Below are 27261 nucleotides of genomic sequence, written 5' to 3'. Positions count from 1 at the left end.
CCTTTAAGATGCAAGATGCAGAACTAAACTATACAAAGACGCTTGTTCTTAAGACGTATAGTACGTTTTAGAAAACCCGTCAAAAATGGAAAAAGGTTCGACACTTTTACAGATTTTGAATTTGACACAGGTCATAAAAAACTGGCTTCATGTCAAACAAAACTTTACTTCGCTTGTCATTTTAGTTTCACCACCTAAAAAGTGACAAACGGATACATAATACATGAATTTCAGCAACTGGGCTGATGGAGTGACTGAGGACATAACAACATTCCTGATCATCAGTGCTGGCGCGGTACACCACAGAATGCTTCCTCCTGACTGTTTCATGAAAGCGCTGTGCTGGAACAAGTTGGGCTATGCCAAGCCAAACATCCCATGCTGGTACCAGATGGGGCCAAGGAATGTGCTTCACTCAATGGTTGGGGCAGAAAGATATGAAATGAGGTAAAGAGAGAAGATAGATAGGGGTAATTTTTTTTCTTTGTTTGGAAGAGGTACAAAAAGGGTCGGGGGGATGATCCCACCCATCTAAAACATGATTACACGAGTTAACTCAGCTATGTCATCAATAATGATACACCAAGAATCCAGCTATCCACTTAGACACATTTCTGCTCAACCGGCTCTGCTTAATGATGAGCAGCTATTCAGAAACTAAAATCCACTCATTTTCCCAATCGATGAAATGTGCAATTTATCGCACATGAAATATAAAATTTATTTTATTGTTGCAGCCTAAAACTACAGATTTTGCAGCCTTTGTAGAGTAAAAAAAGAAAGTTGCGGTCATGGTTGCAAAATCTTTTAAGCTTCAATTTCACCAAAATATTTGAAATTGCTGCGCCTAACCTTCCTTTTCTTTCTCTCATCAACTTGTAATCCCTCTTTAATTGAGAAGACCTTCTGCTGGTCTCTTTTCTAATATCTCCTCCCTAATTATTTTCTCTTTCTATTGTGATAAAGATATTTTTTAAAATAAGCGGAGAGCAACAGTGGGCACAACTTCTGCACAGAAATTAAAGAGGAGCTGGCTTATTCTTGGCATTAAAGTAGCAAGAAATGTAAAGTAGGCAACAACAACATTGTTCATCTTAAAATGATATACTGGCATGGACTAACTAATGATCATTTAGCTAACATCTGCAAAAACAACATTGTACTGTTTTATCCTTTTAAGATGCAAACTTCTTTCAGTGATGGTGTCTTTCGACCATAAGCTGATCGGAGCTACATTTTAATCAACAACATCAACATTAAAATCTAACTAGGGTAATTTGGAATTGTTCAGGCTGATTTTAAAGAGTTTGGTCCTGTTTGTTTGGGTCAGATGCTTTAAAAACAAGGTGCTGCAAATAACTTTGCTCCTTTGCTCCTAAAACCACTTGCACAATTTGTGTTTAGCTGACTAGAAACAACAGAAACGCACTACTTCCTGCTAATGCGACAGAGCTTTAATTTTTTTCCATGTTATAAATATGTTACTAGATCCGGCCTAGTCAGACAGTTGTTGCATAATGTAGAGGAAAGGCTTTGGGCTGCTCAGTGAACCATGCAGGTTAAGATGTTGCTATATTAAAAGAGAACTGTGCATGTCTGAGGGTGGCGGGTCTCTAGCTGCCTCGTGATGCAGTAAAGTCTGCAGTGTCTTTGATTTATTAAATAATGAGAAGCAATACAACGCCTTAATAGTAGTTAGCAATTCACTGAGTTCTTTTCTCCACCCCCAAGAATGACCATGACAATGTCTGCTGCAGCGAAAGCTGCGTTTATTTTCGGTTCTATTCGCTACGACACGGCTGAGTGTCGAGCGGAACAAGCCACGTTCTTGTGCTGTTGCAATAAGTTACTAATCAGCTAATCAAATAATAAATGAAACTTGAAAATGGTCTCAAAATAACAATAGTTTATCACAATAAATACCGAGATAATTAATTATAGCGCAAAATTTGTTATTGTGACAGGCCGATAAAAGGACGACAAAGGTTGGATGCTCACCATGGAAACCGAGTGCAGACTTTTGGAAGAGACATTACTGCTGACCAAAGAGTTACATTAGCTTTTTTAAGCAACTCTCCTTAAACATATAATGACCAATATCTCTGCTACTAAACGTATATTTTTACAAAAAAACACTTCCTTACACATTTGGTATTACTCAGTGACTTAGGGAAATAATTTCTCTTTCTTTATCAACAGCTTTCAAAGTATATTCACTCTTATGTTGCATACGGCCAAGAAAATTTCCTCGGGTTACTCCTCACCTATGATCCACCCTGAATGTGGTAGACTACATTTCTCATAGTATATTTTCTTTTTTATATCACCAAGAGGTTCAGTCGGGTTGTTGGGGGACATTCTCATTGCACATGGTCGGCACTGACAAGCTGCACTAGCTGGGTTAGTGAATGCTTATATATTTGCTTTGGAGCCAGAGCCGTGGCATTCCCAGCCCTTTGCCCACACTGATTCAACCGAACATCGCTGCAGAGGCTCTCCGAGGATCTCCTCAAAAACACAAAATGAGGTGCCTGTGGTTCCTCAGTGTTTTGAGGCAAAACAGTCGCCCTACCTGTCCGGAATATTTTAAGAGCCTTAATTTCTGCCCTCGTTTTGTCGATTCACTGGGTCTGTTTTTAAAGTTTGCATATGACAACGCCACAAGTCAACCTTCAACTTCCTGCCACAGCATTCAGGCCACCAGAAAAGCCGTTCAATCTTGCGCCAAGGGAGAAGACCTCAGGAAAATGAAATGTAAAAAAAAAATGTCTTCAATATTACTAAGTGACTTCTGTTCATGTATTTTTTTCCTCTTATTATGATGCAAATATTCTGAAATTAAACAAACTAATGTTACAGTTAATTATTTTAGTAATCGATTATTCTTGTGATTAATCGCATTAAAAAATTGCTACATTCTGCAGATTTTTCATTTCACCACTTCAGCTTTTTTGTAAAATATTAGAAATACATTAAAACATAGAAGTAAACAATAAGTCGATTACTTTTTTATATATATAAAATAAACATTTTATTGAATAAAATGCCACTTCCTTTAGTGAATTTGAAATGGAAGAATTTAAAACTATGCCATTTTGGGTTTTTGGGTTTGGGGTAAAACCCATTAACAGACATAAAAAGATTTTATCTTAAATGCAAAAATGCATTTTTTTTTTTTTGTTCAGTTTTGGCTTAATTAGGCCTCTGAATATGTTGCTTTTTCAACAAATGGTCTTTTTTGAGTTTGTATACTCCAGTTAAGGATTAATCAATTTCCAAATTAGTCAACGATTATTTCAATGTGGCGATTTCATCCTTACCGTAAAAGTTTGATGGTTTCTTATTTAAGGTTTTAGTACATGCATCATTCAAATATTGATGACAATCTTTCAAACAGGCTGTGCAGTATATTGTGTGTTATGTACTGGAGTGGTGAATAGTGTATTGGTGATAGTGATTTAAAATTCCATCATCATAACTTAAGTTCTTTGCTGAATAAAAGGGTTAAAGGACTTGCACTCATGGAAAAGAACATTTTCAAAATCCACAGTCACTGCCTGTTGCCATGGTAGCTGGGAGCTTTACACAGGAGATTTATAAACGAGCAAAAACCATCAGACAAATGAAAAACATGGACACAAATAACATTTTTTTTTTTTTTTTGCCTTTAAGCAATCCCTTAGCGTAAAAGTGACATTCAAAGTCTTTTAAGAGCCTAAATGGCGTGTGTGTGGTGGTCTCTGCTGGGTTCAGCACATTGGTCAACAGAGTTATGGGGGAAAGTAGTGGTTGGCAGGCAAAGACATTTGATGCAGTGTGAGTATAAGCTGCTGTTAAGAAAGATGCATCAATCTTATTGTGGAACAACATCACATCCATCTGCTTTAATGTCTAGTGTGAATGTTAGAGGGTCGATGAGCGAGGGATGCCCTGGTTTCATGGACCTGGAATGAAGCGTTTTGAAGCAGAGAAGCCTCTAATTTTCTGGTGTTTTTCTAATAACATTTTGGTTTTGTTTTTCAGAAAAGAACTTACACAAACACCAGCCAACTGCAAAACATTTAGGCTAAGAGTTTACCAAAATGGTCTTGTTAATATTCTGAAAATAATAACCTGATTATGACTCAGCAAAACATCATGCAAATACTTGCAATTTCTTAGCCTATATTTATCACTTATACTTTTATGAACACCGTAGCTCTTTTCAGATCATCCTTTGGTTCCATGCAGAGGTTAGCTACGCCTTGCAATTACCTGAAAGTTCCCAACATGGAACAGAGCATGAAATTCAACTAATTAATTGTATGCACCTAATCCAATTACAAACCTGTAACCAATAATAAAATGAACTGTACAGGGTGATTGTGGAAGCAGTGTGATGCAGTACTATGACACCTGCTGAAGAACCAGCAAAGGTGCACGGTTGCAAATAACCTAAGACTCTTCTAGAGTCGAGCTGATCTGAAAAATATGCCGATCAGTAAATAGAAACATGTCGAGTATGTTGCGCAACAGCTTTGCATGCATTCAAAGCACCGACTGCATCTTATAAGGGTTTTAAGATGGAACACCACAGGGCAACCCCCCAAAGGCTGAGCAGGACATCTTAGGGCATTTTAGGTAACAAAAAACATTTTTAACACTGATGTGAAGAAAACCAACAAGCAGAAATATTGCAGCAAGTATGACCTCAGCAAGAACGCTTGTGTGATCTTCGTGGTGTGCAGTGGTCAGAACCTAATAAAAGCTAAACCACTGAACTAACAACAGGGTACGGGCAGTGAAGACTCGATAATGCACACAGGAAAAGAACGCCAACCCCTGAAGTGCAGTAACTCAGATTTCTTAGAAAGTGTATGCTGACATCAACAAAAAGCTGTTTAGATGATGTGGGTTAATTCAGTTTACAGCCTACGGCAAAGCAAACCAGTCAGGAACCCCATGCTGACCCTTTCCCACTGCTCTCAGTTAGGGCTGAAACAATTAATCGGATTTATCGTGATTAATCGTGAAATACTCGTCAACTACTTTAGTAATCGATTAATCGCCAACTGTAGAGATTCCGTATGTGCACTTCAAATAGGGCCTAATTAAATCTGTTTTATTATTTCTCAAGTTCCAGTTTCTCTATTTTAATTCTATTTTAACCATATTTATTTAAAAAAAATGCAACATGTCAATAGCTAGAGGTCAACATTTCCTGTTATTCTGTATCACAAATGAAACAAACTGCTGAAGTCCAGCAGAACATCTTGGTTTTACAGGATGTTGAAAAGTCCTTCCCTGGTCGCCGCGTGGAGCAGTGGATGAAGCGGCCAGCATACAGAAACCACAGACCTCGCTGTCCCGAGTTCGAATCCCACATGTCTTTTTCCCCTTCTCTTAGCCCTCATCCTGTCAGATTACTGCAAATAAAGGCCACCAGAGCCCAAAACAATGATATTAAAAAAGAAAAAAAAAAGTGTTTTGCCCCTCATTTTTTTTAATGAACTCAAACTAAGAATCTCGTTTTTAACATAGAAAGAAATCTCAATTTTGAAAATGCTTCAGAGTTGAATGGAACACCACATAAAAGAAAACCTTTAAAAAGTAAAAGCCTGTGCACGCTTCCATAATTTCTTCCATGTGTCACAGACATCTCCATTTAAGTAATGGCCCCCAGTGTTCTTGGTGATGCTTTCATGTTCCTCCAACTGCACCCCCCTCAGCGCTCCCTAGACACAGTGGCATTTCTAAGCAGGATAAAGTGCAATGTCACGCAAACTGTTCTGCTTTGAGGAACATAAGCCAGAGGTGTTGCTTGACACTCTAAATTCGGTAGATCCTAATTCAATGGAGCGACACTCGGATGTGGACAAATTAGCCAGATCCACGGATTCAAATCATCACAGCTTGGAAAAGCTACAGGATTCACAGCAGACCTGCAGAGGTCTTGGTGAGCCCTCACACCTAACAAGGGAATAAAACGTGAAGTTTTATGACAAATACAAAATCTTAAAAAAATAACCTGTCCTGGCCTCTGAAGAAGTATACATTTTAAGTACTAAACAAGAGGCTAATTTCGCTTAAAATCTGCTCATAAAAGAATTATTTCCTTTTTTGACATGCATTAGCTTATGAAACCTTACAAAAAAGCATAAAAGGAAAGTTAAGAGCCACAGGGCTTCCTCTGAAAATGGGAAATAACACCTAGCCCACAACATAAATACATGTACATGGCCGCAGAGGTTTGATTTGAGTGGTAAATAAAGACCCTGACTTCACATGTCCCAGAAAACCTAGCCTAAAATAGCTGTGTTCCACTGCCTACAGGCCTAAAATAAATATCTAGGTTAGGAAACTAGCCGGCCAGCCAGAACGCGGCGAGACACAGATGCCAGCCAGAAGAACCTGACCAAAAAGTAAAAGGCTTTGGGTTTAAAAGTTAGTGACATACCTGCAGACTCATTTGCTGGCAACAAAAATCCCTTCCCTCCGCCGAGCGCCAGAGCTAACTCGTGTTCCAAGTGGGAATTTAGCCTCCAGTGCCTCCATGGGACTGGTAGCAGTGGAGGGGCAGGACGGCACCATCGCAGAGCTCCTTAGAAGGGCTGCCGGGCCGTAGCGCGGCCGCACATATTCCAGGAAACCGTGTCATCAGGCCGCTTAAGCCGCCCAAAGAATCGTCCATCTCACATGCACGCACTAATCTACGCGGGGTCACTCAAGGTAATCCCTGCTGAGCACTCTTTTTTGATTGGCACTCACAGCAGCACAGGGAGGGTTTTTTTGGGCCTGTCAGCTGGTCGGACGATACCAAGTCGGGATTTTCAAGCGGGGGGTGGAGCTCTCACATGCTCCAAAGAAGTAAAAGTAAATGGAAAATGAGGGGGGGGGAGAAAAGAAAGAGCACACAATCAGCAGATAGGCTGCCAACGCTGACTCGGTCTCACTGAGGGTTTTCTTTTTTTTTTTTCTTTTTTTTCCACTCAGTTTCACTCACTTGCCCTACATTCTTCTGCTCTTTGCTGCTGCTCCTATCCCACTCTAACGACTCACTCTGCTCACTCAAATGCCAGTTGCTGGACCTTGGAAATCGGCCACACACTAATAAACAATTCCTTAAATTACAACCTAGAACAAACAAATATCCCATCTATACATGTAAAGTAAACAGGCTTTTCCCTCCATCTTCACCAGGGTTCTCTTAAACTCTCTAAATTCTCCTAACTGCAAACGTTAAACACTGAGGAAACTCATCCAGCCACTTGAATATGAAAAACGTTCTTGTGCTCAATAGGTATTCTGAAAACTTTAGTTTGCCACCTCCTCTTACGCAAAATCGTGCTCCAGAACCACAGAGTTCTGTTGCACAGCAGATGTACTGGACACAATGTTCTCTACAAGAGCTTGTGGCACAGGAAGCAAAGGGAAACAGCCAGAGAGGATGAGACCTGTCCTTAGCCTTGATTGCAGTATTTTCTCTGAACCAGTACAAGCTGGAGGTTACTCTACCCTTAACAGGATAAAGAATGAACAAGACTGAATGAATGATGTTTTTCAGTGATTGAAAATTAATGTTTGCAGAATGCTATAAAGACATTCTAGTGGGCTAAATACTAACAGAACGTCCTCCAGATAAATCAGTCTGATCACCAAACAACATCCAAGAACATTAGTAACCAAACTAACAAAACAGCATTTATTATATTTCATTTCTCTCCTACCTTTGACTCAATACCCATCCAAGGGTCCCAGCATAACGCAGCCCGAGGCCAAGTTCAAACTTTCAACACATTTTCAGCATTTACATAACTTCCACCTTTGGGGTTGTTGGACTAAGACACAGACAGTGGAGATCAGGAACCAATGACCGAGCTTAGAGTCAGAATAAAGTATGCAAAGATTAAGACTTCACAATATCATCATTGTAATATTACTATAGGGAATATTGTTCAGGTTTAGGTAGGGAATTCCCTAAACTCTTCAGGAAATCCATGACCACATCCCAAAACAACAGCTTGGATTATTTTTTAATGTTTAATAATTTTAATAAAGATTTCCTTACAGGGACAATATTGTGTAAAATAATAATGTTATTCCCTCATCAAAAGAATACCTGAAATACCTGCTGTGATTCTTTCATGCATATTTGAGAAATCTTTTAATCTGCCTTGGCAACCGTTTAGCTTGGACCTAGCGTCGCCTTTGAGGCACAACGCCTCCTCGGAGCTGCAGTTTTAGAGCTTCCACCTCACTTCCCCAATCAGCTCCTTCAGACTAGCCAGCAACAATTGGCAAACACCTGGGGAAGCAGAGGATCTGCTGAGCTCGTCACATGAGCTGCTTCTCTGCACAACACTTATAAAAACATTGTTGAAGGGTTAATAGAGGAGTGATGTTGTGATGACTTCCTCTAGGTGGAGTTTCAGAAAGAGCTGGAGCTTTTTAAAGAGACAGAGACCCTATTTCAAGGCGTTAAATTAAATGATGTCACATTTGATATATGTAGTATTTTTGTAGCAAATTAAGGTAATGTAGTTACTTGATTGTGCTTTACAATGGCCTTATGTGCCTGGAAAATATATAATAGTGCCTCTTTAATTTTGGGCAATCAGCCGACATGTGAAACTGATCTTAAACGCCTTAATTAAGTTCTGAAGATTAGCCACTGACTCCTTTGGCTCTGCCATGACAGTGTTGGTGAAAAAAATATATCAGTATTGGCAGGTCTTCTTAAATCTTCTTAAATGTTGGACTTACCTGGTTCCGTCCTCTCCTCCTGCCGTAGTTTCTCCTGACCAACGCCTTGTAGTTTTGGTTCTTTTTGGTCAAGTAGTAAAACAGCACACAGTCAGCGACACACTAAAAGAAGGAAAAAGAACATATTTACATGTTGTTTTAACTGGTTTATTATTGTTATTAGATGAATTACATCCAGCTGGTATCTATTTACATTTACCTTCCTTTCAAGATACGAGGCAATCAAACCAAAATTCTTGGGATGTTGTATGAACCTGCGGGGCAAATGCATTCGTCACTCATCTAAACCAAACTCCCACTGCTGGGGCTTAATAAAACCGGGGTGATAATTGAACACGGACTCACTTCTCCTTAAAGATCTCCCTCTCGTGTTCCGTCCAAACATTCATGAACTGCCGAGCTTTGTACACCTTCATCGGGTCGTCCATCAGGCCGTTCATGTTGATGAACTTCACCCGCCTTTGCTCTGAGTCGTACATCATGGGAGGGATGACGGACAGCTGCCTCATTTGTTTCTCGTTGTTCTGTAAGGCACAGAGGGGTCAGAGGTCAGACTAGACTTGTTGCGTAAGACCTAGTAGTTTAATTGTGACGTGCTTCAAGACAAAATGCAAAGGCTGAGCAACATCACTTTAAGCCAGCCTGAAGCCGAACAAAAATCAGGTACAGATAAGCAAGCTTTTAAATATAAAGATATACATGGAAGTTGCACGGTCATAGCTCTCAATGGCTGGACTTGGTCACCGCCGATGAAACTACGGGTGCACCGATTGCAGTTTTCTGGACAATCATAAATCTTTAAAAAGCTTGACTTGTCGATTCCAATTTTGGCTGATAGCGATTTTTCTAAATATAGCAACTATGTCGCTGTATTTAGGACTATTGTTAACCGGCCGCGTGCAGTAGTAACCTGCTGGGCGTATCTGTCAGTTAGCCGTCCCTTCTCAGAACAGCGGCTGATTTTCAGAGCTTTGTGGAGGTAGATAATATTGGTTTCAAATCCAAGTATCAGCCAATTGTCCATCTACCAAATTTAAGAAAATTCAGACAATTTATTGTTGCACGCGTAGATAAAACCCTTCCTATTGTCACTTTACACTAAAAGCTTAATGCTGAGCACCCAGCAGAACGGTTCCTTTCTCAGAATATTTAAAGATGGGTCTTTTTGCCGCTTCAATGCGTTTTGCGAAAGTAGCGATGATGTATGAAGAAAACAAGACTTAGAAATCACTTCCAACAAGCAGATCATAAAGACAAGATGGAAAATATATACAATTCAAATGTAGAGCATGTCCTTGGCTACATGTAGCTAGTCCACCATTATTGTTTTGAAAACAGTATGGGGAGACTCGTGACACCGACTTTAGGATGCATCATGTTATGGCTTTATTATTTGTAAACCCGCAGCTGAGCAGCTTAACGCCATCTCCACTTTCCCTCTCTAAGGAATGCAGTGGAAATCTCACAATAAGAATCAGCATGATTACGACTGTAAACAATTAAACCCCTACAGAGGAAGAGCACTTCAAATGTTCTGCAGCTGGTTCCCACCTCCTGTTCCGAGAGACCGTCGATGATTTCAGAGATCTCGTGCTCGCTCCTCGCTATTGTTGCGGAAAGACCCGTTCCTCTTTGTCCGACTCTGTGGGAGAAAAACGGGACAAAATGAAGTACCAACAATAATAACGTCGAATTTGTCTGCAGTGAAGATCCAGCTTTAACACAATTGGAAAAAGTCAGAATCTCAAAAAAAAAAGACCTATCGACTCAGGTGGTATAGCTTTAGCTTCACTCTACTCAGATTTTAGTAAAGGAATGCTATGGTATTGCGTTTTAGGAAATAAAATGTTTGTCGCCAATATAGATTTCCATTACTTCATCAAACCGGTGCAAGGTGGCGAAGGATAATGAACGACGCTCACCTTTGGAAGCGCTCCTGCTGCTCTCGCTGCTTGCGGATCTCGGGGAACTGCCGTTCGTAGTACTCCCGTGTTCTGCTCTCCTTGGCTTTACGTCTGGGGTTGTTCTCCATGCGCTCCACCTTCTTCTCCCATGCCTCCATCAGCTGGTCGTAGCGCTGGCAGATCTTCTGTTCCTGTGCACCGGGAAGGGGAAACGGCACTCTTGAATCAGGGGCGGTTTTTGTTCTTATGCGGAGAGTCGAGACAAGATCTCATCGGTTTGAAGTCTGTTGTCACCAAAGTGAATCAGAGAATCCGCAGCAGGATGTTGTTTTATATACAGGTGAGGAAAATAGAAGGAGTTCATTCACCATTTTAGGTCCATAATCACAGCAATTGACAGCATGTACTCCGACTAATTCTTTTCTCAAGATTAATTAAAAAGATAAAAATGTTGCATTACGTTTTGGAGGGAAAAAAAAGTCTGCTTTCAATAATTTTTGATGAATATCTGCTTCGTTAAAAAACAACAACAACTTGTATTTCTGTTTGTAAATTTTAAAATAAAGAGGCAACATTTCTCTAATAAAGTGGATGGGTGCATTTTCTTCAGAAGGTAAATGCTACAAAAAACTATTTACTTTAGTTCTTCTAAAGCTTATTTACATACATTTAATGTCTGCATGCAGTGAGCTCTCTGAATTCAAGTTGCAATTTCTGTTTGGTCACATAGTTTTGCCCAATAAAACCGATTTGTGATTCTGAAAATGTGTAAAGTTCTTTTTTAATTATTCCATCAAAAACTGAAAAATTGTTCAAACCTGCATTTGTTATTGTATCTATAATGAAAACTATTAAATGTGTACTTTATTGTGGAAGGTCAAAAGAGACACATGGCTTAGATGCATAAGTTAAGATAATCTTTCAAATTTTTTATTTTCTTTATTTTCTGATCAACTTAAATTTATGACCTGAACTTGTTCCTATTTTCTCTCCTTAAAAGGGCAGCAGTACGCATTTTCCAGGCACAGTGCAATTTTGTAGCGTTTATAGAGTTATAAAACTGTTGCATACATCAAATATGACTTAGAAGGAATATGACTTAGTAACGTAATGCCTTGAAATTGGGGCGGGCTGCTCTGTGAGGTGGAAGGCTCAGCGTGGAAGCTGCAGCTCCGGGGAGGAGATGCTTGGAAAAGGCGGTGAGACCAAACGTTTTGCAAACCTGAATGGTTGCCATGGATTCCTCAAACATGAACGAATGAATGAGCTTTACATGACAGGATGTAAAGCTCAAAAAAAGTCAACTTTTACATAGCACTGCCTCACAATGTAATATTCAAAACTGATCAAAATCAAAATCTGCAGGTTTGACCTCAAACATCTGGAAAAGCCTGAGCAACAATAATGTTAACAAAACTGATCTCACCGTCTACCAACCATGGTCACAACTATTCTCTGTAGGAGAGCGAGCAACAACATGAGCACGTTATTTAAACAGTCAATGCAGCAGTTTTTCTTTTATTTTTTTTTCCCTGAAAAAAAAAATGTAAACAAGTCAAGCACGTTGGTTTAGGCCAGAGCAGGAGCGAGAGAGGAAGCCATTTGTTGTGGGTTTCAGTTTGTCATCGACTCCATTTCTGTCTCCCGTCCCATTCACAATCCGCTCCGGTGCAATCGTTGTGTTTACAAACCCTCTTCAACGGGTCATGGCATTTCTATTACACAAGTTTATTTTGAAATCATCAAATAAAAACACAGTCTGTTTACTACCGAGGTCAGGAAAACTACTTAAATCCATAAATGCCTTGACGGGAAAGAGTTAAAATGTTTTGGGAAGAGGCTAACAAGGACAGAATGGTCCTTTTTTTCTTTTTTTTCTCCGACCTTCTGCAGCGAGGGACCAACAATTCACCTTCCTCTTGGCACAAGGCCACCAGCGCTCTGCCATTGTTCACGGTCCAAAAGGTCTGCCTGAGCCCGACAAGGAGCTGCCAGAGAGGTTAGACTCGCTGAACCGCAGCGACACAAAAAAGATCTGCGTGTTTAAACACAAGGTGATCCTGCAATATTTAAATAACCGATAAGGCTGCGGTTTGGCAAGGCACTTCTCAGAAAGGCTGTTTGATGTGACAATATTTATTATTCCACTGCATACAAGAGTTGTTATTGCCCCACACAATGCGTCCAAACAAACGGGGGAAACCGAGGCGTCTCCTGTTCCCTAAATAATACAGCGGCTGTATCATTTTACAGCTTCCACAGCCGTGACCCACAGAGTCAAAAGAGCCTCGGCGAGCAGGTCCTGCTTATCGTCGCCTCGTTTTGAAGCCGATCTGGTGTCGAAGCAGCAATGTGTGGCTTTTTTGTATGATTATTTGAACAGAAATGTTTGAAAACTTTTTTTTTATTTTATTGTTTTCTGACTACTTCAGCTACATGCCACGAACACTTTCTGAAGACATTGGTTATAAATCGTATATATTATTACTGTAACGATCCGACTTTATTTTGGGGCTGGAACTAAATTGTTTTAGTTATCAGTTAAGTCAGATTAAAAAAAAAATGGTGCCTCCTCCAGGTTTTTCTCTTAACCACTTAAGATTTTTCACACAATACCAGAGAAACAAAAGCATAAAAACAAATAATTAATTTTTAAAATATGAAAATAAACATTTTATTGCCTAAAATACAAAGATGTAACATTCTTTGAATTATTCCACTGCATACAGTTGATTATTTGTAGCAAAGGAAGCGTCTCAGCTAAAAAAATACTTCCAACATGAAAATCTCAGCCCTTTCTGCTTGACTTAACGTCAACAGGATCCAGGATTGATCTGTTGATTATTTATTATTTTAACCAATTAATAACCGGGTAGCAAAAGCTGCTTGGTAAGATTTATTTTCACAGAATTTGAAGTGGGCAAAGCTAAAACTATGCTACGTGAGGATTTCTGAGAAAAAAATTGTTTTTTTCTTAATTACAAAAGGTTTATATTTTTTGTACAGTTTTGACGAAATTACATGTTGTTCTTTCAGAAATTGGCCTTTTTCTGTGTCTGTATACCTCTGTTAAAGATTAATCAATTACTAAATTCGTTGCTGATAACTGTTTCAGTCATAATACTTTATCTAAAAGTGCATCGCTGCATCATTTCCCTCTAAAGACATATCCGTGTGAACATCCATAGATAGTCTTTGATAAACTCGAGTCTTGGTCCTGCTGACAATATTTTTAAAGGAAACCGGTTTGCAGATGTTTAGTCTCTGTTTGGATACGGCTTGTTGACAATGCTGCCATGCAGTTCCAGTGATTGCCCCATCATAGCAGTTCAGACAGGAAGCTGCAGCAGTCAGAATCCACACAAGAGTTTTTCGGTGTGAATCTGGGGAGTCCAAAGTGGGGCGCAGGGGCCATTTGCAGCCCTCAGAATGAATTTACGCGGCCCTTGACGACAACTGAAAAAATGTTTGCTGACTCAGACCATAACGCAGGTCCGGCAGTTAGACTACTTTGACTGTTTCATTAACATATTATATGTCTGGTTTATTGCTGAGCTGACAGTACTAGAAAAAAGAGAGAAGAATTTTACAGCAATTTCAATAAAAAACAATGATATGCAAAATTTTGTGGCCCCCTGAGTACATTCAACTTGACGTTTTTGGCCCCCATGGCAAAACGTTTGGACACCACTGGTGTAAATGCAACAGGTGAAGAAACACTTGGGTTATTAGGGAAAACATAACAAAATAATGCGAATGGCTGGTTGGTTTTAATCGCCTCCTGGCAGCTGGAGGAACGTCAGACATCAAATCCAGTTTTAAAAGTGCCTTTAAGGAGACCAGATCCAGTTTTGGAGATCACATGAGGACATCCACGACCAACAGAAAAAAAAATAGACTCTGAACTCCACTCTGCTGTCAAATATATTTCTCAGAAGTCATTTTGGATTAATCAGGCTCCAAAACAAACGTGACGCCACATAACGTTGTTATCAGGTCAGCAGGTTTGTGTGGACTCATCAGATTTTAGCCAACAACACAGCTGCTCCAGTAAATCATTTACTTTTGAAATAATCTGCAACTAATTTACAGTGTTATGTTTACATTATAAGGTAAAAAGGAAGCATATCGTAAAGCCAAACTAAGTGCAGCCGGTCATTTAAAAAAAAAAAGAAAAAAAAGGGAGGAATAAATTGTAACCAGTGCTTCAGAGGTCAGATGAGGACAAGTGGTCACATGTTGTATTGTGCTGTGAGTGTTGCACCGACTATGGGAAAGGAAAGGAGTTATGTTGTGTATGAGTGTTTTCCGAAACACTCAAACATAAAACAAGATGCAAGTTTGGCATCGTGTAACTCCAGGGTGAGGAAACTTACCCTTTGTTTACGTGCGTGGTTCCTCCTCTTAAAAAACAAAATCAGCTTCTTCCGCATGACTTGGTTTCTGAAACAAGACAGGAATCCAGTGAGTTGTCATGTTTATACAGGAATATTACTGATTAAATGTTGAGTTTAGAAAATGTAAAATATAATAATAATAATAAAAACACCTGTATGTGGCAAACTCAAAATAGGTTTTATAAACTTAGCCCACAGTAAAATTCAGGCATTTTAAAAGGACACACTTTGGAGATAAAATTAATACAAATGACCTAAAAAAAAAAAAAAAGACAATGTAAATTATTATTGGAATTACATTATGGTTGTTATTGATAATGTACTGGCGATAGTGTTCAAAGTTCTAGACAAACTAAAATCAAAAAAACATTTGTATTTTCAAATATTTCTCTCACATTCCTTATGACAACAAATCCTCCAATGTCAATAATATAGAAGACATAAGCCACCCTGTATTTCTATTACACACATAAATAAGTTATTGAGACATTGGGAATTATCACACTGAAACAATCCAAACTAATTGTCTGAAGGTAAATTACAATCCTGCGCAAATTTATTGCTTAAATATAAAATATAAAAAAGTCATAAAAAATCTCTAAAAAAATGTTCTTGGTAAGTTTTCTGGCATTTAACAAATACAAATAATTTTGCTAATTTTAGCTGGCCTAAAACAAGAGAAGTTTAGTCTGATGTAACTTCAGACAGTGGAAAGAAATACATACATGTTTGTTTTTTTTATTAGGTTTAATAGCATGTCTGGTTTTAACTGTAAATGCCATTTTCCAACTTTAGGCTTTTAATCAAACGTTCGATCGAACTTTATTACAAAACTGTGGAGTTTGAATATCCAGCACTCTGAAGGATTTCATACAGAAATGAAGCACTTTCTAAACTTTGGGAAACGTATAATTGAGATTCAAACATGTTGAAGGATTTTAAGCACCTAAAAGTCAAAAAGTCTCCTATAAAATGTTATGTTTGTGTTTAGCAAGTACCTTTAAAAAACAAAAGGCATCTCTGAATCTTTCCAGTAATCCATCCAGCAATGATTTGTCCTTAAATGATTTGCGTATTTTGTGACACACACAAAATACCGGGAATTCTTCCGTTTACAAATGCTGTTGGGGTGGGTGGGTGTGTGTGTGTCTGTGTGCATGCGTGTGTTTGGGGTGGGGGACAGTGAGGCCGTTGACCCTGAGAGCGTGGCCTGTTCACTCAGTTCACACAGAATCGCTCTCTGTCCTGATAAAAGGCCGAGCCAGATGGGTCGCTCTCATGGTACACGCTGATAAGAGCTCTTTTTTTTTTGTTGTTGTTCCAGACGACACAGCCTTCAACCCCTCATGCAACCTATTCTGAACACACACACACACACACACACACACACACACACACACACACACACACACACACACACACAGTCGCTTCCTCTCACAGCCGCTCTCCTTGGTGTGAGCAGTAGGTCAGCCAGGTGACTCGGCAATCAGATTAGACTGAATTATCAGAGAGGTTTATGAGACCTCGGGTCGGAGTTGAACGGTTTCCATGGCAAGCGTCTGCGCTGGCACGCTAACGAGGTGAATAAAAACAGGTACTCACGTTTTGATGTTGTCGTGGTACACCTTTGTGTCTGACGGCTGGTTGTACAAAGGCTATTAAAAAGAAGAAAAAGAAGAAGAAAATAATTATTACGGTTGCTGTGCAATATGTCATCCTTGTGCATTAGTGTTAGGGACACAACGAGAAATCCGCTAGCGACTGGTATGAGACCGTTTTTAGCTTGACCAACTCTGACCGGTGGAGCCAGACGGAAACTTCTCAATAATGAGTCGTATGAGCCGCTACTAGCTCCTGTTAACGACAACATATGTTTTTTTTTTTTGTGTGTGTGTGTGTGGACGCTGACACAATGCTAGGCGGTGAGGTGATGGAGGAAGAAAAGATGCGTGAGAAAGTATTTCTGACGTTTCCAAACATGTCTGAATATTATTTGAATTGAAAGACAGAGCGAGATTTTCAACAGATAGCAAGAAGGGTAAAAGGAAGTTTTATCCTTTACATCTTTGAACATAATTTCATCATACAAATTATACACAACCTTTTGTCTTTGATATAACATGTCAGTAAAAGTGTGTTTTCCATGCATGTAATTCAGCACCACTCATTAGGAATTAAATGCCGTCCTTATTTACATCTTCCATCTTTAAACAGAATCGGGAAGCAGTAAAAAACGCAGAGTTGTATAATAACTAGTTGCATTTACTTAAGAAGCATTTTAAAAACAATTTCCTTGTATGAATAGGTTTATTTTGCTGTATTTTTTTTTTTTTTACTTTTGAGCAATTTTATTTTGAAGTACCACTAATTTTATTCGTTTACAATTCTTGGATATTTTGTAATTATGTTATTTATTTTGGTCCTTAAAATGCCAAAATAACTTTAAATTTTCAGTCATCCTAAGATATAATTTTTTGAACATTAAATGGTTGATTTTTTATTTATTTTTTTTATCATTTACTCATTACTTGAGCACCTTTTTACCAAATACTTTTTTTTACTCTTGAGTAATTTCTCAGACGGCTACTTTTTACTTTTGCTCGAGTAAAAATATGTTGAAGTAAGTAGTGCTATCCTACCCACCTCAAAAACAATCTAAACAAAATTTGAATTGGTGCATCTCTAATTATTTAAAATCCTTAAAGATAAAGAAAAAAAAATCCATAAAATAACCACAATTAATTAACGTACCAGCTCAACTTTGGGGCCAAGACCTTCCAATATTTTATGGGCCTCCTCAGCTTTTTTCTGAAAAGAAAGCATTGACATCACAACAGACGCTTAATGAGTTACTGTGAACAGCTTAGTGATACAAATGACACTTTTTGTGCTACTTGGTGTCCTAATTGAAATAAAAATGGTCACTTTTACAATCACTAGGGTACCACAAAATATTGTGATGAAATTTTAAGTTCATATCCCCAACCCCTAAGTGAAATTATTCCATGACAAAAATCGAGAAACTCTCCGAACCTGCATAACGAAGTTTGGAAACATTCGTTGGTTCTTCTCTAGTGTTAGCCAAAGTTATTAAGAGCCATTATGGAACATCCAACGAGCCATTTGCGGCTCCGGGACCGCAGGTTGCAGACCCCTGAGCTAGTGCAATAGCAAAAATCCTAATTAAATACAGTAATATTAATAGCTGCGACACATCAACACGTTGAAAAGTTTAAGGCCCCGAAAGCGCACAGCTGCACCAAGGGGGAAAAAAGAGCAAAAAATGTTGATGCAAGAAAAATAATTATGGAGGCTGGCAAGAGATTCTTCCTGGGTCAGAGCAGATTTTTAGCTGAGACAAGATCATTAGGAGAATAATGACTCAGTGTTTAATTTCCCGGGCTCATCTACAGACAAACAAGAGGACAAACAAGCGCAGCTGCCAGACTAACTGGCATGAGCGAGCGCCTTCACATCCTCCAGGGTTAATGGTTGACTGAGAAGGAGAAAGAGTCTCAGCACTCTCCGACCACAACGCTGTCTCGCAGCCATGAACTGCCATGACCCCCACAGAAATGGTTTTCCAACTCCGTGAAACGCAGCTCCTTTAGACCGAGGCTGTTCAAAGTGAGGCCCGGGGGCCATTTGCGGCACCTGGACTGATTTTATTGCGGTCGCCCGACCACACTCGTCTTTCCCCTCCTCTGTCTTTTTTTTTTTTTTTAACGTTTCAATACACAAGGGAAAAAAAACACATTGCTGACAAAAAAAATTAAAACAGCAAAAAAAGAATAAATAAAAAATAAATAAATAAAACATGAATAAACAATATTAAAATTGTAGGAAGCATAACCTTATCATACAGTCACTCTTTTTTTTATAAGTAGAGCAAATTATCAAAATCCAAAACAGCAGAATCTTTCTTGTATATTTTCCTAAAATCATCTCCACAGAACTCCAGCTTAATCTGTAAACAAACCCAAAAGAAAACGATTAAACCTTATTGTATTTATCTAGTAAATAATTTCTAGACATTTTGTTTTTATTATTTTGGGTGAAAAACTGCTTGGATGCCTCACAACAACTATTCCACACCCGAATCCTTCTAACTGAAATCCACTTGTTTTTAATATTTGTTTAGTTTTCTTTTTAAACAAACCATTGTCTCTTAATTCATAGTTTATTTATTTCATGTTGAACAATGTCTGTGTGCAGCATTTCTATATAGTCAATGATGTTCTGAGCTCTATTAAATCAGAACATTTTAAAGTGTCCACTTCCAGAATAAAGTGTTTTTGTTTTTTTTTTGTAGAAAACGTTTTCTGGTTTCCTTTTATTTTTATGGTGACTATGACAACATCTACTCATTGCCTTACTCTCTGAAACAAACCCATGTGAACCAAAGCCTGAAGTTAGTTTCTCTATTGAAACTCGGTTAAATACAGCAGGTGTTTTTTAAACAAAGACCCTGTTTTTTTATTGCTGAAAACAGTCTAAATATTATTTCATTTTCTTTAGTCGAGCCCAAAATAAAAAGCAAAATTTGTTGAAATGAAATAGTTCATGCTTAGTTTATTGGTGAGTAGATGAAAAAAGAATAGAAACATTTTTTTTAAAAAATATTGGGTGATTTTAATTTTTAACAGGGTGACAAAAAGTTTGGACCCCACATTTTAAATGTAATCTGAAGTGAGTTTTATTAAGTTTTAATGGTCAAACTTTTTAAAGAATCCGTTGAAAACGCATGCCAAACTCTTCCACTGCAGCCAAATTAATAAAAAGAAGAGAAAAAAAAAGAACTACAAGAAAGTCCAGCAACAGTGGATACAGATGAATCATTGTTCTGAGAATCAAAATCCAGTCGTGTTTTGTGGTCAGGATGTTTGAGCAAGAAGCAGAAAGATTCATAGTGGAAGCAACTTAATACAGCTCCACGGTGGTTCAAAGCAGCAAACGTTTCATTTCAAAGCAGAAACAGGCAGAGTGGAGAAAAACTGAATTTAAAGAAACGGTTACAGCCCATCTGCTGCAAGGATCAAGAAGAATCGTTGTTGTGGTCTCAGTTAAAAACAGACAAATTAGCTTTATGGGTGGCTGCAGCCGAGACAGGAAAACTGAATAACTCCATCAGAGATGGGAGGCGGTGCGTTCGGAGGACGTACCCTGTTCTCATCGTAGATGATCTGAACGATGCTGCGGTGCTTGTGCTCCACCGGAGGAGGGGTCACTGGCTTTTCTGGCTCCACGGGCTTCGCTGCTTCTTCCTCGAGTTGTTGCTAGGAGACAACGTTGAGATGAGAAGTTCAGACCAAAAAGCTTAATATAAAAAAAAAATAAAATAAAAAAAAAAAATAAAAAATCACAGTCACACATTGCCATATGTTGAAACTTTGGAATTTCAATGTTTATCTTTTTTTTTTTTTTGCGTGAAACAACATAAAGCACCTGAATAATCAGCTGATGCTCATTAGAGTCCTAGCAGTTCATTCATTTTGTATACACTGATATTAACTGTATACACATTAACTTAATTAGGTACTGTGTGGCCAGCTATCACAAACAACTTTTAGGACTTTTAATTAAATACAGTAATATAAATGTATTATTTAGAATTAAGACAGAATGTAAATTTCACTATTTTGCTTCCTAAAACTCTGGCTATTTACAAAGCAGGTCTGTCTTGTTTTGTTTTACTGCCACTGGAAACAAGCTGTTTTTTTGTTTTTTTTTGCTTTTTTTGTTTTCCCTGAACGGGATCATTATGAAACATTTCATTAAGGCCAAGGTTTCTTATACAACAACCTTTGTTTTCCAGCCTTGCCCAGTGACAAAACGCCTGGCTCGCTTTACCCCCACCTGCTTTTTCTTCAGCTTGGAAATCTGCTGTTCCACTTTCGCAATCTCCCTGTCCACGCGGTCCATGCTCTGAATCAGCTCCTCCTTGGACAGTTTGGAGGGAGACGTGTCCTGCTCTTCCCCCATGAGCAGCGCAGGTCCTCCCGGCGACGGGGACTCCACTTTGACGGTGAACGGAGACTCCTGGTGAACGAAATTTGTTTAAGAAACGTGAACCGTCAGGCTTGATTTTCTGCCAGTAACTGAGTAAAGCAATAAAACCTAGATTCGGCCGAGAGGGAAGAGAAGGACAGACTAAAACAATCAGGCTAAAACAATCAGGCCCCACCTTTTTGACCTCTACACTGGCTCTTAAGCTGTCCTGTACAGTGTGGGGCATGGGCAGCACAATACCCCCAGCAGTGGGAGGGGTGCGGTTGATATGGGCCTCGGCAACGGTCTCCATGCGAGGGCGCTTGGCCTCCAGGGCCTCGTGCTCCGCCTGCGCTGTGACAGAGTGAAACTGCCGATCGTAATCATGGTGGCGCCTCTCCGGAGGCCTGAAGTGGAAAAGCAGACATGAAACGTATTTAGAGAACAGTTCACCACAAATTGTTTGTAAAATATGAACAAATCTGAACAGATCCAGGAGGAATTGAAAGAAAATCTGCTGCTTAGACGACGGGGTGAGAGAGCACCTTTCGACTCCGGGGTGGAACTCGGAGAGCAAGGACAGCCGTCTGCGGCCCTGTGGATCCTGCATGTGAGTGCGGTAGTCTGGGACGGGGAAATCCTTCAGGAGGAAGAGGAAGGAAACAGAAGACTTAGAAAGCAATCTGGTGAATTAAAAAATAAAAAATAAAAAATGGAGGGGTATCCCCACAAAAAAACAAAACATGAATTCCTGCAAAATGAACAATTACAGTTTAAACTCCACAAATTTCCCATCGAACCATTTCTACGTTTGAAAGTTGTTTTAATGAAATGACTGGAGGATTTTCTAGCTTTTCAGAGCATAGAGTAACATAGATCTGCCCTTCCCCTCAGCCTCCAGTAGCTACAAGAGGGCCACTACACATTTCTCTATTTTACAACAACACAACAAACTTGTTTTCTTCCAAAAGGTTTTTGTGTTATAAACGCACAACATTGAGTCTCCTGAGAGCTCCGTCTGCTCGTTCAGAAAACAAAGTAAAGGCGGACAGCTGTGAGCTTTCAAAGCCAAAGCCGGCAGTGTGGGACAACCGGAGGCATCGATGTCAGCGCTATGGAGAAAACCTGGGCCAGAAGTTTCCTCCCATCGTTCTTACCAAAACAATAATGACGGTCCAACGCTAAAAGCTGCTGTCAGCTGAGCAGATGCTTCACATTTCTAATTTATGTGTTTTCACAACTGATAGTCCGTTTCGACTGAAGACCAAAATTGCAATATTTCTTATATTTTCAGTTGGTGTGGTTTGTTTTCACACAGCACTGTGTCAAATGAACCAAACCCTTTGAAAAACTCATTCACCTCCTCACCTGTGGTGGCGCTGCACCAAGAACCACTGAAGGAAACGACACGAAAGCCTACTGAGAACAACTTCCTTCTTCACAAACGTAAACATAAATGGAGAGGTTGGAGGATTTCTCTTTTTGTCTCTGGTAAAAGACCTAGAGTCATTTCTCTCTGTACATGTGTTTCGGTTGTGTTTACCCAAAATGCTCTCTGGGCACATATGCATTCTAACCACACAAGCCTTCACTTCTATCGAACTGATCCCTAGGTGGACCAGAGTTCACTTCTTTTAGTCCGCATCAGAGATCTGTTGCACATTCACACCTCCCCAAGTGAACCAAACTTTAAAGCCAAATGAGCTAGAGTTTAATTAAAGTGAACTAAACAGGGCTGGTTTCAAACGCCATCACGCATTTTTACCCTTATCATTAAAAGTTATTTCTACGTCTTGTTTACTCTTTCAAATCTTGTGACTGGCTAAGGAGGAGCAAAAAAAAAAAAATCATCACTGCATCACTCTCTTGACCTGCAAACCGGGCTTTCCCCTCTACAAGTCAGCTGATCGGGGTTGTTTGACTTTAACCACTTTGGTCACTTCACAGAACACGCAGGCAGCAAAAAGGAGTCTTGAAGTGTTTTATTCAAAGAGGCTCCAATTCTTAAAAAATAAAATAAAATAGCATGCTTGTAAAGCAGCCAATTGCTTTACTGCGTCATGTTTTCAGAGTGCAGCTCTGACAACAGGTGCATTAACCTCTTAAAATTTCCTTCTACTTATTGCTGCACACCTATCTCTATCTGATCTGTCTGAAGCAGCATTGAGCTTCAGACAGATCAGGAGTAACTAGAATTTAATTATATTTTTTGCTTAACTCTTTGTCAACATAACAAAAAAGCAAGTCACATTATTACCACAAGCAAAAATATATATTTTTATTTCAGCTGAAGTAGGAAAGACTGTTATTTCTCTACTTTAAATAAAATCATTTGGATCATATTAAACATATTAGTTTCGTTTTTTTTTTAACACCCTGCTTTTCTTAGGTTTTGACATTACAAGAATCCCATAGAAACATCTGGCTGCTTGCAGTTAAATCATTCAGCACTGCAGAACATTTGTGGTAAAACAGATAAAACCTCAGACTTTATTTTTGCCTACAAGGCTATGCCCTGAGGTAACATTTTAGCTACGAAGAGTTATGCAAGTCAAAAATCTACTTGTGTATTTTGTTTGAAACATGGGACCTTTAACCCCACCCAGTCATTTCCTGTGAGCTGCCTGCTTTTTACTATCCCATAAAAGCAATAATTCCCAATTAACTCCTCGGTCGGTCAGTCACTCTGAATGGAAAAGTAATGCTGACTTCATTTAGAGGTTTAACTTTAAGAATTGTTGTTGTTGTTGTTTTCAAATAAGACTTTAACCGGTAATGTATTAAATAAAAATAAAAAAATTGCAAACATTGCAGAATGATTTCAAAAATGTTATCAGAACAGTGTGACTGCCAAAAAAAAACCCCCAACAAAATCTGTTTTCAGGAAATATTCGGAAATCCCTATCTTCTCCTGGATTTAAGCAAACAATCAAATGCCTGGAATTTTTCAGCCAATACTTTTCAGTGAAAAAGAGATTCCAAGAAGGATGAAGTCCAAAAAATGCAAAGAAACATGACCCAATATTTTTTTTTAAAGTTTCTCAGTTTAATTTCATTTAAAAGAATAATACACAAAAAATATATTAATATGGCTGCGTCAGACAAAGTCTATCACCAGGATGGAATATAAAAATGGAAATTGAGCCAACCAGTGTTTCTGAGCCACAGAACATGTAAAAAAAAAAAAACTAAGTGAAAGGAAATAAGAAAAAGATAAACAGGAAGTGATAAAAAACCAGCCGCAGGCTAGCATCATTCATTTATATTCTACCTGTTGCTCATCTTTGCCTTTTTATTTTTTAAATTGTCCTTCAGTCTATTTAGTTCTAAAATGATTATAATCATCAAATTCAGTTACTTCCTTTTAGATTTAAAACAACAACTCAAGAGAGAAAGTGACATGTCTTCCTTTCTCTTTCTCTCTGAGAGAACATTTCCTCCGACTGAGGACGGAAGCACCAGAACAAGCCCACGCATGTGCATCCAGATCAGTCCGATATTCTTCCAATGCTGCTGTTTGCTCTCTAGTCAACAAGGAGAAACGAGCCGGCAGACCAGAACTGAACATTTTTGGTCCAAACCATCTCAAAATGAGTTACTAGAAAATAAACAAGTGTGTCAAATTGTTGAAAGCAGAAACAACATAAAACTTTAGCCTTTTTGAGATGCAACGTGTCCACAAGCTAAGACTTAAACTAGAATGTTTCCTTTGAAATGTGAGGGGGGGGTTTTGCATCACACTCACGTTGCTCACATCACAACTGAAGAAAAACAATATTTGTTTGTGTTTACAATTAATTCCAGACTTTTCACTTTTAGTACTTGGCATCACCTCTGCTTTACTTTAGCAAAACTAGGAACTAGAGTCGTATAAATTGCTGAAAATACAGTTAGAAACTCAAATAATGCATGATGCTTTTGGTAAGGAGATTCCACGTTTCACCCTGTTGCTCTGATTTAGTTTTGTTCACATTATTACCAAATTATTTGGTCCTTTTCATTTGATTGTTAAATTGCACAGCTTCTTTAGCTTCTCACAACTGAAATTGGATCCAATGTTTTTTTTATAGATGAAGTTAAACTAAGGATCTCACTTAATTTCTCCATCTTCAAATTTTCATATTTTCCAGATCCAAATTTGTTCATATTTTTTGCAGCAGATTTTATAATTTAGAGTGAAATATAAGACATAACCTAAAATGTTCCTCAAATTATGAACCACTGATTATTTCATCAATCGGATTTTTTTTTTAAAGGCGCATTCTGCAGAATTTCTTTTAATCACTTCAGATTTTATGCAATAAAAAATTTTAAAAATGCAAATAAATAGTTAAATAACTTTTTGGAAATAAGAAAATATGTATTTTATTTCCTAAAATCCAGCAACGTAGCATTCCTTTAGCATACACTTGAAAATTTGAAGGAAAAGATGTACCTGTGGCTAAAAAAACTAAAGAAATACTTAAATAAGCCTTAAACTGAACATCCGTATCATCTAAAGCTATTCAGTTGACCATTTTTTCAATTAACTAATTAATAATTGGATGCAAAAGCTGCTTAATAGCAGAATTTCACAGAATTTGAACAAAGTGAAGTTAAAAGTGGTAGAATTTTTGGTAGAAAATATTTAAGACAAAGAATGTTTTTTTAAGTTTGTATACTCCAGTTAGTGAATACTGAATTATCAAATTAGTTGACAATTATTTCAATAAATTGATTAATCATGACAAATCCGATTAATTGCTTCAGCTGTACATTAAATATGCATTTCATAATAAATCTGTGATCCCTTCATTTTGATTGTAAAACTTAAACAAAAAGTATTTCTGCTGTGTTTGGAATCTTAACCAAACTTAGTTTAATCACATTTTGAAACCAGGACGGTCAGTGAGAGGCATGGAGCAGCAGAGAGAAGGACTGATGTCCTGCTGTGGTCACAGAACGATTTCAGTTCCCGCATTTGTTTGTAAAGTCCGGTTGCAAACTGGAGAAATGTTTTTAGAGTCTGGTCCGGAGAATGATACCCGGTGCAGAAACCAAGCAAGGAAACACACATGAATCAAATGACTTTGGTGTGAAAGAGTCGCAGACCCAGATGAAGCTCTGATCTAGAGGCAAAAACAGAAATGTGCCACTGCTTTTTCATGAGGGGTTTTTTTCACTGTGGGTCACAAAAAAAATAATTTAAAAAAATCAATAAGTCAAGTTTATTTTTTCCCCCCCATACTTGTTCAAATTTATAAAAATGATGTATTAAAGTCTTACGGGAGGCGTTAAAACCTTTGAAATAAACTCTAAAAGATGCCAAACTAGTAAAGGAGAGCAAGAGGCTTTACTGCAGTTTGGTTTTACCTGTTGGTGGCGCGATCCGGTGAAGGCGTACTGGACACCAGAGTGTGGCGGGTATCGGCTCTGCTCGCTGCTGAACGACCCCTGGCTGGGGGGGTAGCCCGAGCTGCTGGACATCCTGGTTCGGTGCTGGTGGGCTGCTGCTGCCTCACAAAACGGAAAGTTTGGCTACACCATGTTTGGAGACACGAACCACCTGCACACAGGAACGTGGCAATAAAACGTGGTGCATTTTGGACATTGGGACAGACGTTCAGCAGACACCAGGAAGGTTTGACAGAGTAGAAAACGGGTGATTTGTTTTATTCTTGGCTTTTATAGTCCTGCTGCGATCGCAACTGTTCATGCAAATTCAGTCATTCTTTGCTAATTTTTGCATCTAATCGATCACATTTTCTGTATTTAGCGACTCTAAACAGTAACATTTGCCTTTTGAGATGTGCTGTAGGATTTGTGTTTGGGACATTCCCTGCTCTTCTCCTATCTCTGCTCCCTAAATATCGTGCTCATTTACAAAATTACAAAATCCTAATAATTACCGAGTCAGTAAGTGATATATTTCATTAAACTGCGATAAGGGGTAGGATTAAATAAGTGTCTCCTTATCTCTACTTCTTTTCAAACAGAAAAGTAGCAGTAACTTAGTTATTTTTTTTCTTGCCTATGCCTATGTTTTCACTTGTCCTAATTTTTTTATATTGTTTTTAAAAACTTGTTTGAAATACATAAATAAATATAATCTTATAAAAACAAAAATGAAATGGTTAAAACTGGGCCAAAGCTGTCAAAGCGTTACATTAAACCAGGAAACAGTCACAAAATGTTGATCTTTGCACATCTAGTTAAAAGTTCAGGAGTTTAAAAAAAACCCCTAAAAAAAA

At 38.5% G+C, this 27261-nt stretch overlaps 1 protein-coding gene across 6 annotated transcripts in view; it reads right to left on the bottom strand.

Annotated features, from left to right (window-relative positions):
• The window catches only part of ncor1 (nuclear receptor corepressor 1), a 63534-nt gene that overhangs the window by 28818 nt on the left and 7455 nt on the right, over positions 1-27261 (bottom strand). For all 6 annotated transcript variants that reach the window (XM_015017064.1, XM_015017059.1, XM_015017058.1 and 3 more), the window contains 13 exons: positions 26384-26576; positions 21577-21671; positions 21228-21438; positions 20900-21082; positions 20206-20319; positions 17795-17851; positions 16646-16698; positions 15023-15089; positions 10665-10837; positions 10294-10384; positions 9088-9266; positions 8942-8996; positions 8743-8844 (listed from right to left, as the gene is read on the bottom strand). In XM_015017064.1, the coding sequence (XP_014872550.1) occupies positions 8743-8844; positions 8942-8996; positions 9088-9266; positions 10294-10384; positions 10665-10837; positions 15023-15089; positions 16646-16698; positions 17795-17851; positions 20206-20319; positions 20900-21082; positions 21228-21438; positions 21577-21671; positions 26384-26497 (1494 nt within the window). In that variant the 5' untranslated portion in view covers positions 26498-26576. The remainder of the gene's footprint in view (positions 1-8742; positions 8845-8941; positions 8997-9087; positions 9267-10293; positions 10385-10664; positions 10838-15022; positions 15090-16645; positions 16699-17794; positions 17852-20205; positions 20320-20899; positions 21083-21227; positions 21439-21576; positions 21672-26383; positions 26577-27261) is intronic.

The sequence above is a fragment of the Poecilia latipinna genome, unplaced genomic scaffold (assembly GCF_001443285.1).
Source record: "Poecilia latipinna isolate Pla-1442-1.1 unplaced genomic scaffold, P_latipinna-1.0 Scaffold2099, whole genome shotgun sequence".
NCBI lineage: Eukaryota > Metazoa > Chordata > Actinopteri > Cyprinodontiformes > Poeciliidae > Poecilia > Poecilia latipinna.
Note: the sequence above shows the minus strand (reverse complement) of the source record. Positions and strands in the feature narration are given on the sequence as shown.